General features: G+C 44.0%; 1 protein-coding gene across 1 annotated transcript; it reads left to right on the top strand.

Annotated features, from left to right (window-relative positions):
- Nucleotides 1–1453: 1453 nt before the first annotated feature.
- On the top strand, nt 1454–13837 carry LOC117418134 (sphingolipid delta(4)-desaturase/C4-monooxygenase DES2-like). The gene is made up of 3 exons (XM_058992104.1): nt 1454–2429; nt 4439–5181; nt 12286–13837. The coding sequence occupies exons 1-3, from the start codon at nt 2351–2353 to the stop codon at nt 12427–12429; spliced, it is 966 nt and encodes a 321-aa protein (XP_058848087.1). The 5' UTR covers nt 1454–2350; the 3' UTR covers nt 12430–13837.
- Nucleotides 13838–15675: the final 1838 nt, after the last annotated feature.

Raw genomic sequence — 15675 nt, 5'->3', positions numbered from 1 at the left:
AATAATAATAATATAGTTCATAACCCCTGATCTGATGTTCCGCTGTTGGTGAATGGTCCGGGTCATACATTTATTAAGTATGGACGTGGCAGTTTGGCTGAGATTTGTCTACAGTGGAAAGTCAATGCCTGTGTTGTTTATCTAAGGTGTGTGGCGTGTCATTTATTGCAAACATGAATACACTGCATTAAAAGCCTGAACGGAAACCATGCATTGTAATGTGCAGAGCAGGATTATCTTTTGAAAGATGACCCCCTCTCCTTCCACCCTGCACCGCGTGCAAAAGAGTTTCTATAGCAACCCACAGATACTGAACACACCGCCTCCGTTGTGATGTGTGTGTGTGTGTATGTGTGTGTGTATGTGTGTGTGTGTGTGTGTGTGTGTGTGTCAGTGTGTGTGTCAGTGTGTGTGTGTGTGTGTGTCAGTGTGTGTGTGTGTGTGTGTTAGGGGTAGGGGTAGTGTGTGTGTGTGTGTGTGTGTGTGTGTGTGTGTGTGTGTCAGTGTGTGTGTGTGTGTGTGTGTGTCAGTGTGTGTGTGTGTGTGTTTGTGTGTGTGTGTGAGTGTGTGTGTGTGTGTCAGTGTGTGTGTGTGTGTGTATGTGTGTGTGTGTGTGTGTGTGCGTGCGTGTGTGTGTGTGTGTGTGTTTGTCTATCCACACTGCATGGCTTTAAAGAGCTCTAGGGGGAAGCAAACTCAAACCCACACGACAGACAAACTTCTTTTCCATGAATGTAAAATGAGTTCCAGCGTGGCTGTTTTTGAAAAGTTTGGTTACACAATTCTAGATTTATAATAAATATGTGTGAGTGGTTTAAAAAGTTATTGCGAAGGGCCGCTCTTGTGTTTGAAGCCAGTGTGTTCCAAAGATGAGACGCCTGATATACAATGGCGCGCTGGCCCATTAGATCTACATTTAGAAATTCCTATCTCGTGAGCTCTGCTAAGGGGACACGTCATTGCATCAAGTAGCCTAGTGTCTGCATTCCAACAAGCAGCACTGTAGAGGGCTAGTGCAGGCGATTCCTGAACGAAATACAACAGCAACGTTATATATATATATATATATATATATATATATATATATATATATATATATATATATATATATACAGTTAAAACACCCTAACTACTAACTGTAATGAAGTCATTTTAAAAAGCGTTTGTATTCGACATATGTAATACATTTCACCCACATATTCGTACTTTGCTGCCTGTGTTGGAAGCTGTGTTTCAGTTATTATATACGTTGTCATGTAAACGTCACGCCCTGTATGATTTTTGATTAGGAACAGCTTGATTTTAATGAATTGATATTGTAGTAATACTGAATAGCCACTAGACGGTGCTGTAATACTACAACGTGATTGCTTGCACTAGCGGGGCTGTCCCAAAAGCAATAGCCCAGTAACTAATGTCTTAAAATGAACAGGTGCTCACAACCACGCTGTGCAGATGTGCGCATTCGGGTGAAACGTGTCACAGTACTCGCACAGAAGTAATAATAACTGTGTGTTTGCTGTTGTTTCTACAAGTGGGATAGGACGGTGTGCAGGGTACGTTAAACTCTCCGGATTACTCGCAAAGCGTGTATCTGACGGGTTCATGTATTTGCAGTCTTCAAATCCGTGTGGTTGGAAGTTTTCATTTACAGCAACATACTGTAATTGGAATATCTGAATTCAGTGCTTTCAGTTCTGCGATGTGTAAGAGATGGCAACACATCTGCTAACGCAGGTGAAGCTCGCTCGCCTCTGTTCGGCATATTCTACAGCACGGGTCGCAATTCCAGTCCTCGGGGGCCGCGGGGGTCCCTGCTTTCCATTCCACCGCGGCTCTTATTTTCTTAAATATTTGGTTAACAAGTCAAATCACCTGTGTTTCCCAGGTCTTAACCAGCTGCTAACTGAAAGGCGTCTATAAAAGGAATCCGGCCCTGGATGACTGGAATTGCCGACCCCAGTATGTGCTTTTTAAACAGGGAAAGCCGGGGCGCTACTGTTTACCAGTCAGTGCACAGGCTCTGTGTAGTTCCCCTTCGTGCTCGTCTGGATATAGTGATGCTCATTAACGAAGTCACCTTTCATCGGATCAAGACTTTACATTGAATGAGAAGAAATATAGCTACTTCACGGGCCATGGTGCAATATTAAACTGAACCCTATTGTAAACTTGTTGGTATGTAGGAAGGGTTGCACACAGGGAGGAGTTTTCAATTACAACACCTTCCACCTGTTTCTTCTGTCGGAGTAGAAGAGGTGTGTCGATGCGCTCAGGATAGCGCCACTGTCGCGCTCCGCACAGTGTCTGTCAAAGCCGCCAGGTTCAGGAGCCGGGGAGACGAATCGAAATGGGCAAGTCTGGAAGAGTGGACTTCGAGTGGGTCTACACCGACCAACCGCACACATCCAGAAGGAGAGAAATCTTAGGTACGCATGGACAACTAGCTTGTGTTTTTTCTTTTTATCTTTTGTGTGAGTGTTTGATTTATGTTTTGTGTTAACGACCATACGGTATGTTTTTGTCATCCAATTAAAATAATGATTTATAAAATCTACAGCAAATTCTAAGCTACAGGTGTATGTTTATACCTTGTTTACAGTGCAGGTGTATAGTTGTATTTTCGTTTTTGTAATGTTTATATATCAAATGGGTATGTCGCCCCATCCACAATGGAGCTGACTGGTTTGATTTAGAAGTGCCTCGCTTTAACACGCCGGGCTGGGCGAGTCTAAGCGCGGTGTATGGGACAGATCCCTCTGCTGCTGCTTGTTTGACAAGTAAACAGTCCGAGTCTGTTTCTTCGATTTACACTACAGTTTCAAACATTGCCAGTTTCAGCGTCTCAGTATTTGAGTTAAGTTTGCCGGCCGTTTCCAAGGTATTCATTCACATTTTGTATTTTTTGTATGTAATTATATGTTAAAGATACATTTGATGAGCTATTGAAAGCAATGCACTCAATGACTGAATAAAACGACAGACGATGAAGCAACACGGCACTCCTTTGATTCTTTTGTATTGAGCAGATAACACTCCTGGCAACATAATGCTCCACACTCATTTTTCTTTATTGATTAACCGCATTAATGGAAGTGGACACTAGGTGGGGCTCTACCCAGATGTGACCAATAGGAAAGAGGTGGTTGGTGATCCTACAAATACTGTAGCAGCTGTATAACTTTCCAGTGATTTTAACAGATAGTACTGTACTAAATCTGTGTCATAATATAAACGTGATTGTTACAGTAGTGTCTTACTTTTACAATCATTTCAAATTAGTGGTGAAGCACATCTGTTACCTGTTGGAGTTATATATATATATATAATATATGGGATATTCATCCTATGACTGGATATATTAAAAGTGACTATGGAAATATCCGTACCTGGACATATAAAGTACTTGCATTATTAAAAAGCAAGTGTATCTGGGCCCCCTTTACACACTGCCACCCTGTCATGATTTTTCTTTCTTTATTTATTTCGTACCCTTTTCCAACACAGATCAAACCGTGAATGTATTTGCAGATTTCTGATGGTGTGATCACTAGCAGTGTTTGTTTAAATACAAACATGTCTAATTATTTGTGACACCATATATTTTATAAATGCATCTAATGAGAAACCCTCCAATAAAATATATATATTTACTGCCTAACACTAAGACTAAAGCAACACGTCCTTATTGGACATCCATATCCAGCGCTCCCCGAGACTCGCTGACTGTCCGCTCTCATAATGCAAACTCGAATATATATAGCAGTACATACTTATTAAAACACATTTTCCACATAAGGTTTTCCAGAATAGCGTTGTTCAGTTCAGCCCAGTTCTGTTGGACTTTTAAGATGACATCTAATGCGTTATTAGTTGTGACAGGGCTGTGTAAAAATGTGGACGGCACAAATCTGTGAATTGATTGGCAGTTTAACATTGCGGTATGTATTGACGACCAGGACTGGCTGCTAGGGGCAGTTCAGGGAGCCTGCCTATGTTCTCGTGTGTGTGTGTGTGTGTGTGTGTGTATAAAATGTGTGATGTGCAGAAGTCAAAGTGTGTTGAGATAATAAAAAGCAGGGGCAGCACACCATGCTCTTCTACACAGTCTCTGAGTCATGTGTCAACATACCCGGTGATGGTAGGGTTTGTTTATAGCCAGTCGAAGTAACTAAACCTGTTACTCTGCTTTATACAACGCAGATTTTTTAAAAGGAAGACAATAGATTGTGTTACATTACACTATTACTGAATGACTGGATTATGAACCCTCTTTTATGACTCTCCGTACAATGAGTCTCTGTGTGTGAAGCATGCAGAATTGTTTGTACAGCTCTTGGTTCCACATCACTGTATTCCCAGTCAATAATACTGCATGGAGGCAAAGTGGGATACAATTCAGAATGAATGTCCTTCACACGCCTGTATTTCTCAACAGCCAAGCACCCGGAGATCAAGTCCCTGATGGGAGCCGACCCCCATCTGAAGTGGATCGTGTCGGGCATGGTGTTCACACAGCTGCTGGCCTGCTACCTGGTGAAGGATCTGTCCTGGAAGTGGGTCCTGTTCTGGGCCTATGCCTTTGGGGGCTGCGTCAACCACTCCATGACGCTGGCCATCCACGACATCTCCCACAACGTGGCCTTTGGCAACAAGCAGGCTCGCTGGAACCGCTGGTTCGCCATGTTCGCCAACCTGCCCATCGGCATGCCCTACTCCGCCTCCTTCAAGAAGTACCACATCGACCACCACCGCTACCTGGGGGGCGACGGGCTGGACGTGGACATCGCCACTGACTGGGAGGGCTGGTTCTTCTGCAGCCCGGCCCGCAAGCTCGTCTGGCTCTTCCTCCAGCCCCTCTTCTATGCCCTGAGGCCGCTCTACGTCAACCCCAAGCCCGTCACCAGACTGGAGGTGTCCAACGCCGTGGTCCAGTTCACGGCCGACTTCATCATCTACTACCTGTGGGGTCTGAAGCCGGTGGTGTACCTGGTGGCTGGCTCCATTCTCGGCATGGGACTGCATCCCATCTCAGGGCACTTCATCGCCGAGCATTACATGTTTTCCAAGGGACATGAAACCTATTCCTACTACGGACCTCTGAACTACATTACCTTTAACGTGGGCTACCACATGGAGCACCACGATTTCCCCAGCATTCCAGGCAGCAAGCTGCCATTGGTAAGTACCATTTCAATACATTTGCGTGCATGTGTGTGTGTGTGTGTGCGTGCGTGCGTGCGTGTACAGGGAGACTCCTACACAACGCTCCACAGCCATGCTGATAAACCCAGTGATCTGATTGCACTGTAGCTCGTTTCTGAAGACAGTAAAGCGTGTTTATGGATAAAGACACAGCAACATCGGAACATTACAGCAAGAGAATTTACACAAGTGCATTCAGTCATGGTCCGGAGCATCACCTCCACTGCTCAAATGAACACATTTAATAGTGAAAACTCATAAGTACGCTAGCAAAGCTTCAGAGGTCATCCATAACTATAAAACACTCAGCAGTGCTACATTTAGAAATACCGAAAGAAATTTGAATATAGTCTGTGACAAACCTTTCTTTAGAATTCTTTCTCATTGTCTTCGGTGAGGGTTATTTTTCTGTTTTCTGTTACTAAATTCCATAACAAACGATTCAGTGAAAACATTGCTAATAGAGTTCTAGTTGAAACGTATGTCAACATTGAATTAATACGTTTCCTTCAGTAGTTCTATAGACGAAAGGGTACGTTCATGTAAATACACAAATTCCTCTGTGGACAGTTCTTTTATACAGCTACTCGTATACTGGGTGTGTTAAGTAACTGAGAATTTTTCCACTCACTCGTATCACTGATGAAATCTGCTCTGCAGCTCTGAGCTGCTCAGGAGGAGTGGATCGGAGCGTGCTGTTAAGTGTGTTCTTTCACTGAGCTGCTCAGGAGGAGTGGATCGGAGCGTGCTGTTAAGTGTGTTCTTTCACTGAGCTGCTCAGAGGGAGTGGATCGGAGCGTGCTGTGAAGTGTGTTCTTTCACTGAGCTGCTCAGGAGGAGTGGATCGGAGCGTGCTGTTTAAGTGTGTTCTTTCACTGAGCTGCTCAGGAAGAGTGGATCGGAGTGTGCTGTTTAAGTGTGTTCTTTCACTGAGCTGCTCAGGAGGAGTGGATCGGAGCGTGCTGTTAAGTGTGTTCTTTCACTGAGCTGCTCAGAGGGAGTGGATCGGAGCGTGCTGTTAAGTGTGTTCTTTCACTGAGCTGCTCAGGAGGAGTGGATCGGAGCGTGCTGTTAAGTGTGTTCTTTCACTGAGCTGCTCAGGAGGAGTGGATCAGAGCATGCTGTTAAGTGTGTTCTTTCACTGAGCTGCTCAGGAGGAGTGGATCGGAGCGTGCTGTTTAAGTGTGTTCTTTCACTGAGCTGCTCAGGAGGAGTGGATCGGAGCGTGTTGTTAAGTGTGTTCTTTCACTGAGCTGCTCAGGAGGAGTGGATCGGAGCGTGCTGTTAAGTGTGTTCTTTCACTGAGCTGCTCAGAGGGAGTGGATTGGAGCGTGCTGTTAAGTGTGTTCTTTCACTGAGCTGCTCAGGAGGAGTGGATCGGAGCGTGTTGTTAAGTGTGTTCTTTCACTGAGCTGCTCAGAGGGAGTGGATCAGAGCGTGCTGTTAAGTGTGTTCTTTCACTGAGCTGCTCAGGAGGAGTGGATCGGAGCGTGCTGTTTAAGTGTGTTCTTTCACTGAGCTGCTCAGGAGGAGTGGATCGGAGCGTGCTGTTAAGTGTGTTCTTTCACTGAGCTGCTCAGGAGGAGTGGATCGGAGCGTGCTGTTTAAGTGTGTTCTTTCACTGAGCTGCTCAGGAGGAGTGGATCGGAGCGTGTTGTTAAGTGTGTTCTTTCACTGAGCTGCTCAGGAGGAGTGGATCGGAGCGTGCTGTTAAGTGTGTTCTTTCACTGAGCTGCTCAGAGGGAGTGGATTGGAGCGTGCTGTTAAGTGTGTTCTTTCACTGAGCTGCTCAGGAGGAGTGGATCGGAGCGTGCTGTTAAGTGTGTTCTTTCACTGAGCTGCTCAGGAGGAGTGGATCAGAGCGTGCTGTTAAGTGTGTTCTTTCACTGAGCTGCTCAGGAGGAGTGGATCGGAGCGTGTTGTTAAGTGTGTTCTTTCACTGAGCTGCTCAGGAGGAGTGGATCGGAGCGTGTTGTTAAGTGTGTTCTTTCACTGAGCTGCTCAGAGGGAGTGGATCAGAGCGTGCTGTGAAGTGTATTCTTTCACTGAGCTGCTCAGGAGGAGTGGATCGGAGCGTGCTGTTAAGTGTGTTCTTTCACTGAGCTGCTCAGGAGGAGTGGATCAGAGCATGCTGTTAAGTGTGTTCTTTCACTGAGCTGCTCAGGAGGAGTGGATCGGAGCGTGCTGTTTAAGTGTGTTCTTTCACTGAGCTGCTCAGGAGGAGTGGATCGGAGCGTGTTGTTAAGTGTGTTCTTTCACTGAGCTGCTCAGGAGGAGTGGATCGGAGCGTGTTGTTAAGTGTGTTCTTTCACTGAGCTGCTCAGGAGGAGTGGATCAGAGCGTGCTGTTAAGTGTGTTCTTTCACTGAGCTGGAGGAGTGGATTGGAGCGTGCTGTTAAGTGTGTTCTTTCACTGAGCTGCTCAGGAGGAGTGGATCGGAGCGTGCTGTTAAGTGTGTTCTTTCACTGAGCTGCTCAGAGGGAGTGGATCGGAGCGTGCTGTGAAGTGTGTTCTTTCACTGAGCTGCTCGGAGCAGCTCACTTACTTAACGCACCCACTGTAACACGTGTGTTCTTGCATGTTGTCATTGGTTACAATTGTGATAAAAATTCCACCACTTAAAAAAAAAAAAAAAACATTTGCCCTGCCTTTTAAGTGTATTCTGTTCTCAAAAAACATCTATAAAAAAGAAACACAAGGTTCAGAAAGGGACACTATCGCGTCCTCCACCCCCACCACTGCAGAGGTTCAGTTTGGCTGAGTGATTGAGGAGTGTTCGTGAAACAAGCCCAATGAGTAAAAGCCCGATTCCTCACCACCTGAGAAACTCAACAAACCTGTTGAAAGAATAATAGCATCACATTCCCCAACTGGAATGCTGCAACAACTGTGAAAGAGCAGGGCCACTTTGAGAGGCTGCGAGTCCCTGCAATACAGCATGTCATAAACCTGCTCTCACCTTTTAATAACCAGAGAGTTTCCCACAAGATAAGCCTTCTCTCACACGCCTTCTCGCGCACGCCTTCTCTCACACGCCTTCTCTAGGGTTGAGATCATGGTTTGTTGTTATATATACTAGAATTCAGTAGAAGTTCTCCAGGTAGTTTTCCACAAGCTAACCCTTTTCTCACACACCTTCTCTGACACATGGGGTCAAGGTCACAGCTGCTTAGCAAATCCAGGAAAAACAGCAAGGAAGCACTGGCCAGGGCGCTGTGTGTAATGTGTTTTATTACATGAGCGTCGCTGTTATCTACTTCATGCTAATACTGGACTGAGATAGCAGTGGTGGGAACCAATTAAGACTTGACCTCGCTGTTCCTCCAGGTAATGTGGATTTCCTATTGGCCCGGTGCTGATGGCTGAAGTGTAATGCTGGCTCCAGAGATATGAAGTGCATCAGCACACACAAAGGCGACAGCCAGTCCAGTCAGTCCAGCGGTTTCACGACAGCCAGTCCAGTCAGTCCAGTGGTTTCATGACAGCCAGTCCAGTCAGTCCAGTGTTTTATTTCTGGTTTGGTGGAGGAAGTGGAGAGGTGTGGAAAGCACTGAACTACAAAAAGCCACACAGGGTAACAGGAATGCATTGCACCTCTCAAACGGGTCATAGCGGCTCACGGCTCCTTCACTTTAAGATCCTTTAGTGCTTATTATCCACAGTGTGTATTTGAGATCTTCAGTGCTCATTATCCACAGTGTGTATTTGAGATCTTCAGTGCTTATTATCCACAGTGTGTGTATTTGAGATCTTCAGTGCTTATTATCCACAGTGTGTGTATTTGAGATCTTCAGTGCTTATTATCCACAGTGTGTGTATTTGAGATCTTCGGTGCTTATTATCCACAGTGTGTATTTGAGATCTTCAGTGCTGATTATCCACAGTGTGTGCTATTTGAGATCTTCAGTGCTTATTATCCACAGTGTGTGCTATTTGAGATCTTCAGTGCTTATTATCCACAGTGTGTATTTGAGATCTTCAGTGCTTATTATCCACAGTGTGTATTTGAGATCTTCAGTGCTTATTATCCACAGTGTGTATTTCAGATCTTCAGTGCTTATTATCCACAGTGTGTATTTCAGATCTTCAGTGCTTATTATCCACAGTGTGTATTTGAGATCTTCAGTGCTTATTATCCACAGTGTGTGCTATTTGAGATCTTCAGTGCTTATTATCCACAGTGTGTATTTCAGATCTTCAGTGCTTATTATCCACAGTGTGTGCTATTTGAGATCTTCAGTGCTTATTATCCACAGTGTGTATTTCAGATCTTCAGTGCTTATTATCCACAGTGTGTGTATTTGAGATCTTCAGTGCTTATTATCCACAGTGTGTGCTATTTGAGATCTTCAGTGCTTATTATCCACAGTGTGTATTTGAGATCTTCAGTGCTTATTATCCACAGTGTGTATTTGAGATCTTCAGTGCTTATTATCCACAGTGTGTATTTGAGATCTTCAGTGCTTATTATCCACAGTGTGTGTATTTGAGATCTTCAGTGCTTATTATCCACAGTGTGTATTTGAGATCTTCAGTGCTGATTATCCACAGTGTGTATTTGAGATCTTCAGTGCTTATTATCCACAGTGTGTGCTATTTGAGATCTTCAGTGCTTATTATCCACAGTGTGTGTATTTGAGATCTTCAGTGCTTATTATCCACAGTGTGTATTTGAGATCTTCGGTGCTTATTATCCACAGTGTGTGCTATTTGAGATCTTCAGTGCTTATTATCCACAGTGTGTATTTGAGATCTTCAGTGCTGATTATCCACAGTGTGTGCTATTTGAGATCTTCAGTGCTTATTATCCACAGTGTGTGCTATTTGAGATCTTCAGTGCTTATTATCCACAGTGTGTGTATTTGAGATCTTCAGTGCTTATTATCCACAGTGTGTATTTGAGATCTTCAGTGCTTATTATCCACAGTGTGTATTTGAGATCTTCAGTGCTTATTATCCACAGTGTGTATTTCAGATCTTCAGTGCTTATTATCCACAGTGTGTGTATTTGAGATCTTCAGTGCTTATTATCCACAGTGTGTATTTGAGATCTTCAGTGCTTATTATCCACAGTGTGTATTTGAGATCTTCAGTGCTTATTATCCACAGTGTGTATTTGAGATCTTCAGTGCTTATTATCCACAGTGTGTGCTTTTTGAGTGCTTCCTGTGTCCTGACACTCCACTGATCTGCGGGAGTTCTCTGCAAGGCACTCCTCGAGACTGGCATTCATCACTAGATCTAAGCTAATGATAAACCCGTAACTATCAAACACACAATAGTGTGCAGTGGTTCCTGTAGTGTATGTGACAGAGTCCTGTTCACTGTATTAAGACAGTTAGGGTTAGTGCTGTTAAAGAGTTGAGAGACACATTGAGCCAGGTTGCATGATTCACTTTGCAGAATGATTGCACGTGTGTGAATGCTGTTTGCGACCCCTGTCTTCATCTTCATGCACTGGAGATGCACTTCAGCCTTTCATTTGAAAAGGTTTTGCATGGCTATCAGCACAGCTGCCAGGTACTCTTACTAATGATCCTGGACAGCTGCCAAATATTCTGTGTTTTCTAAGAAAAAAAAAAGAAAAGATTGCTGCACATTTTTATGAAGGAAATTAAAAAAGATGTATGTATTAAAGGAATGATTGGCAAAGCTGTTCTTGTATGCCAACCAGCATGACAGGGCAACTTTCAGAGGGCAGTACAATAAACAGACTCGGGGCTGGTGTATGTCAGTGCTAGGTTACGTTTCAGACAAACAGGTTTTACTACCTGAGGATGTTTATGTTTCGAGAGTATCTAGTTTATAGTTCAATCTGAATTGATTTTTAATTTCCTGAGGAATGTGCTTCAATTTTTTTTTTTTTTTGGGGGGGGTCTTGAAATCTAGTGTATGTATTTTTATACATAATATTTTTTACATATCTTATTAAAATGAAACAAACAAAAAAAAATAGACCCTTGTTCATAATTGTTGCCTGTGGACATGTAGCAGCCTATCTTGTGGCAGGGCAGAGGACTGCCTGTAAATAGTGTTGGGTAATGGCGTTCGTGATGGTTGGCAGGGATGGGGTTCATTTCTGCCTCATGGGTTTGGTGCCTGTGTTTGCACAGCCACAGGGTTAGTGTGTGTTTGTGGTGTGGGTGGGTGTGTGCGTGTCTGCGTGTGAAGAAATTAAAGAAAAGGTATGTGTGAGCCTTAGTATTTGGTTAATGTGTAAACTGTGTGTGAATCAAGTGTTTGTGTGGCTGGTAAACTGTCCAGTGTGCTAGTTAGAACAAAAAGTTTAGTCTTCCACCTACACAGTGTTAGAAGCTGGCCAAGATACAGCACTCGCCTGCAATCTGGACTAACAACTTTATTTTACAATAGATGAAAGAGGAAAAGACCCTATACTCTAGGTATTGGAGCTAAGCTTCCAGATTATGAGCCAGTAATACAGGGTGTTGGCACGTTAAGTGAGTGTGAGATTGCGATCAGTGCTTTGAGATTGGGAGAATGCTTTCAGCAATTGAATCAAAGCTTTGGTCTCTTCCTCTGTTTCCTGGAGCTCCCAGTCCAACACGTGGTCTATCTGTGATGTCATTACACTCTGACTGTTTCCTAATTACTTAGGAATAAAAGTATAATAGAACTCAGTTAATGTTTAAAAGGAGGGCTGCATGCTTTATTTACTGTGTTCATGTGATTCATAGTTTCCAAGACAACGTCATGTATCTGACTGAAGCTGTCTGTTTGAACACAAACTCAAACATCCCCCAATCCAAACTCGGCACAGGGAGTGCAGGTGTGCTCAGCTGGATCACAAAGCAGAGCCTGTTTGTTGACGGCCCAGTTTGTTTACAAAGGCAGTTGTTGCCGGAGGGGACGAAGCTTTTTCCACCTTTTGAAACCTGCTTTCCTCTAAACCCCTAGGCCAGCCACAGGCATGCAGGTGCAGCCCTAGCCCTGCTTGTGCTCCCTGCAGGAAGAGTTTAGAATTTCATATCAGTTCCAGCTTTACGGTCTCCTGCTGAACCCCCTCCCCACACACTCTCTATTGCTGCTGCTTGGCTTTGACAAACCGCTTGTTCCTTTCAGGTGAAGAAGATGGCAGCCGAGTTCTATGATGACCTGCCGCAGCACACGTCCTGGATGCGGGTTCTGTGGGACTTTGTCTTCGATGACGCCATCGGCCCGTACGCCAGGGTCAAACGCACATGCAAGCTGGTGAAAGAGGACTGAGACCGCTACATTCCCCGTGTTTGCATCTGTGTGGACAGGCAGGATTTGCTATAGCTTTAGATTTAGTTTTGTTTTGCTTTTACAAAATGACAAGAAGAAACAAATGCAATTGAAAGTGGTTGTGCAATGTGGCACGTCGCTGACTCTGCACATGTCTTAGCAAGAGCTTTGCAAATCCGCACAACACAAGATCAGTTTGCACTTCTCTGTGAAATATACCATGGAGCTATTTTGAACAGTGCATGCACTGGACACTGTATTAAAAGGTTGGTCCAGCTGACGGTTTTAAAAATAAAATACGTTGTTTTCTTTCTGTCAACTGCAATATTGCAGCACTGGTTTCTGTAAATTAAATATTCTGTCATTTCCTAGATCTTTCCTTTATCAATGAGTGCACACACACACACACAGACGCACACAGTAGTACAGGTTATGAAAGTTTATCTTTAGGTACCCAAGTGCGACTTCCTGCTCCAATCCGGATTAGAATCACTGGGGCAGCTTCTTCAGGTCCAATAGTTTGTGCTTCAGTCACAAAAAACACTGCAAATTGCTGTGATTTGAAGACCTGGCTGAATTAACAGTGAGGTAACAGTGAGTTGAATTAGACACAGTGGTATGGGTGAGGTGACAGTGAGTTGAATTAGACACAGTGGTATGGGTGAGGTGACAGGGAGGTGAATTAGACACAGTGGTATGGGTGAGGTGACAGTGAGTTGAATTAGACACAGTGGTATGGGTGAGGTGACAGTGAGTTGAATTAGACACAGTGGTATGGGTGAGGTGACAGTGAGTTGAATTAGACACAGTGGTATGGGTGAGGTGACAATAGGCTCACTGTTTGAATGCAGAAATTGCCCTTCTAACAGTTTAGCAACGTGTAATAAAGCTTAGTAAAGCCAGCAGAGGTATGGTAAAGCCTTTTAACAACATGGCACACCATGGTAAGCTATGGTAATTGCTCAGTCTAACCCATAGAAAAGGCATGGGAAAACTGCGACTTTAGTGCAAAGTTACCTTGCAAAATGTTTAGGCGTCATTCCCCTCCTCCACATTTCACTGAATAGCAGGTGGATGTCAAGAGTACAAAATGAACTCTTGTAAATATTCCCTGTGAATGTCTAATGCAACGACGTACAGATTGGGTTCCATTGAAATCTAGAGAATGATCTACTAAATCGACAGTCCAGTTCAGCAAGGTTCATAATAAATGTACTTTTTAAAAATCTTCTGTAATGATGTTAATATTTAAGCCAGCGTTTAGTATTTGCCCCCCTCTCAAAATGAACTGCAATTCCGTTTTGTAGAAGCATGTAAGGATGGGCATTGTAAAATAAACATCGTAAAGTGCGGTGCATGTATTATACCATGTTAAACATTAAAAAGGAATGAGGGATATGTTGAAGTTCATGTGAAGTCAAGTGCTTTATTTACATGTACTGTCTGCAAATGGACATTTTGCATGGGGGTTTTGAATAATGTTATTAATCTGCAGAGAAACAATCATTACACGGAGGCAATAGACAGTACCAGTACCTTGCCAGGGTTTGTTCTGACTCTCTCACAGTACAACAGGTTTCATCCCATCGCTCAGGGTTCACCTATTTTACTACAAATGATAATATCTAAACTAGAACAGACCTATCTGACGTTAGTAAATGCCATGACACAGAACACCTACATTTGAGACTTCTGAGGTACGAGCAAGGTGCAAGCCTATTGCTCAGCACTGGCATGTAGCAGCAGTTGCGTGGGGTCTTTATCAATAGCCAGGATAGCGGGTCTTTCTTTCAATAGCCAGGATAGGGGGTCTTTCTATCAATAGCCAGGATAGCGGGTCTTTCTTTCAATAGCCAGGAGAGCGGGTCTTTCTATCAATAGCCAGGAGAGCGGGTCTTTCTATCAATAGCCAGGAGAGCGGGTCTTTCTTTCAATAGCCAGGACAGCGGGTCTTTCTATCAATAGCCAGGACAGCGGGTCTTTCTTTCAATAGCCAGGATAGCAGATCTTTCTTTCAATAGCCAGGACAGCGGGTCTTTCTATCAATAGCCAGGATAGCAGATCTTTCTTTCAATAGCCAGGACAGCGGGTCTTTCTATCAATAGCCAGGACAGCGGGTCTTTCTATCAATAGCCAGGATAGCTGAGCTGGCCCAGGTGTTTACGTCACATGAAGAAGGCTGGCTGTTGCCCAGGATACCGTGTCAACTGCAGACTCTTTTATTCTTTAGGGGTGTTGTTGGAAACCAAACAGTGCAGCTCTTTGTTAAGAAAACCCTTTCATTTCCAGAAATGCTTGAAACCTCTGCCTTTGAAGTAAACAGTAACCAATGGGTTACAGTTCAGGAAGAATTAAAACAGACCTCGAGAAATGCATTCTGTATGTGGAGCAACACCCTGGATGAACCGCCTGGCAGCACAAGCCTGTACCTGTCTGGGGCTGGGCAGGGTTCTGGGTGAAGGCCAGGGGTTGTTTACTGTTGATAACAGGAATGCAGCAGTGGCCCTTTGTTTGCTGTCGTTGTCACCTCTCGGTCACCTGTGCCACCTGCCAAGCAAGCGCCCTCTATCGTATATCGCAGGGGTGGCCAAAGGAGGCTCTTCCACTCCTGGTCTTTGTTATGAGTTCCAACCCTGTTCTAAAATGTTTAATGGAAACAATCCTTCCTCCATCCAGACCCTGGAGTAGTTAACGGTCTCATTTTACCTGTCAAACCTGGGGTAGAATGGCCCTGCAGGACCGTGGTTGGCCACCCCTGGTGTACAGTGTCCGATCTGCAGGTTCTGACACAGAACACAAGGCAGGGATGCTGCTCACACAACCCAGTCACACAGAGCAACATGTGATGTGGTGCAGGCGTTTCTCATGCATGCTTTTCCCCTCTAGGTGTGTGTGTGTCTTATTATTCGGTACGATTGAGAAAATAAAGCAAGGAGCTATTTGGAACAGTGCATGCATTTTCCCAGAACTGTCTTCTGTGTTGTTAGGAGTAAATATTGCAATGCTGTTTGCAACAACATAACACAGCTGGAAATGAATGATTTCAGATCAGCAGACAAATTGTTTCTCCTAAATGAAGCTGTTTGCATAACAAATGAGAACAAGATGACACTCATCACAGTTTTATTAAAATGGATTTAAAAAGCAGTGAAGATTATTATTATTATTATTATTATTATTATTATTATTATTATTATTATTATTATTATTATTATTTTACCAGGAAGCACTTGATCAAAAGGGGAA

This window comes from Acipenser ruthenus, chromosome 18, assembly GCF_902713425.1.
Source record: "Acipenser ruthenus chromosome 18, fAciRut3.2 maternal haplotype, whole genome shotgun sequence".
NCBI lineage: Eukaryota > Metazoa > Chordata > Actinopteri > Acipenseriformes > Acipenseridae > Acipenser > Acipenser ruthenus.
This window is presented reverse-complemented; position numbering and strand designations above follow the sequence as displayed.

Bases quoted from the DNA above. Each gene is read 5' to 3' on its own strand.
- LOC117418134 (XM_058992104.1), top strand. From the start codon at position 2,351: ATGGGCAAGTCTGGAAGAGTGGACTTCGAGTGGGTCTACACCGACCAA. The intron at 2,430-4,438 runs GTACGCATGGAC...ATTTCTCAACAG, and splicing joins CAGAAGGAGAGAAATCTTAG to CCAAGCACCCGGAGATCAAG. The intron at 5,182-12,285 runs GTAAGTACCATT...TGTTCCTTTCAG, and splicing joins CAGGCAGCAAGCTGCCATTG to GTGAAGAAGATGGCAGCCGA.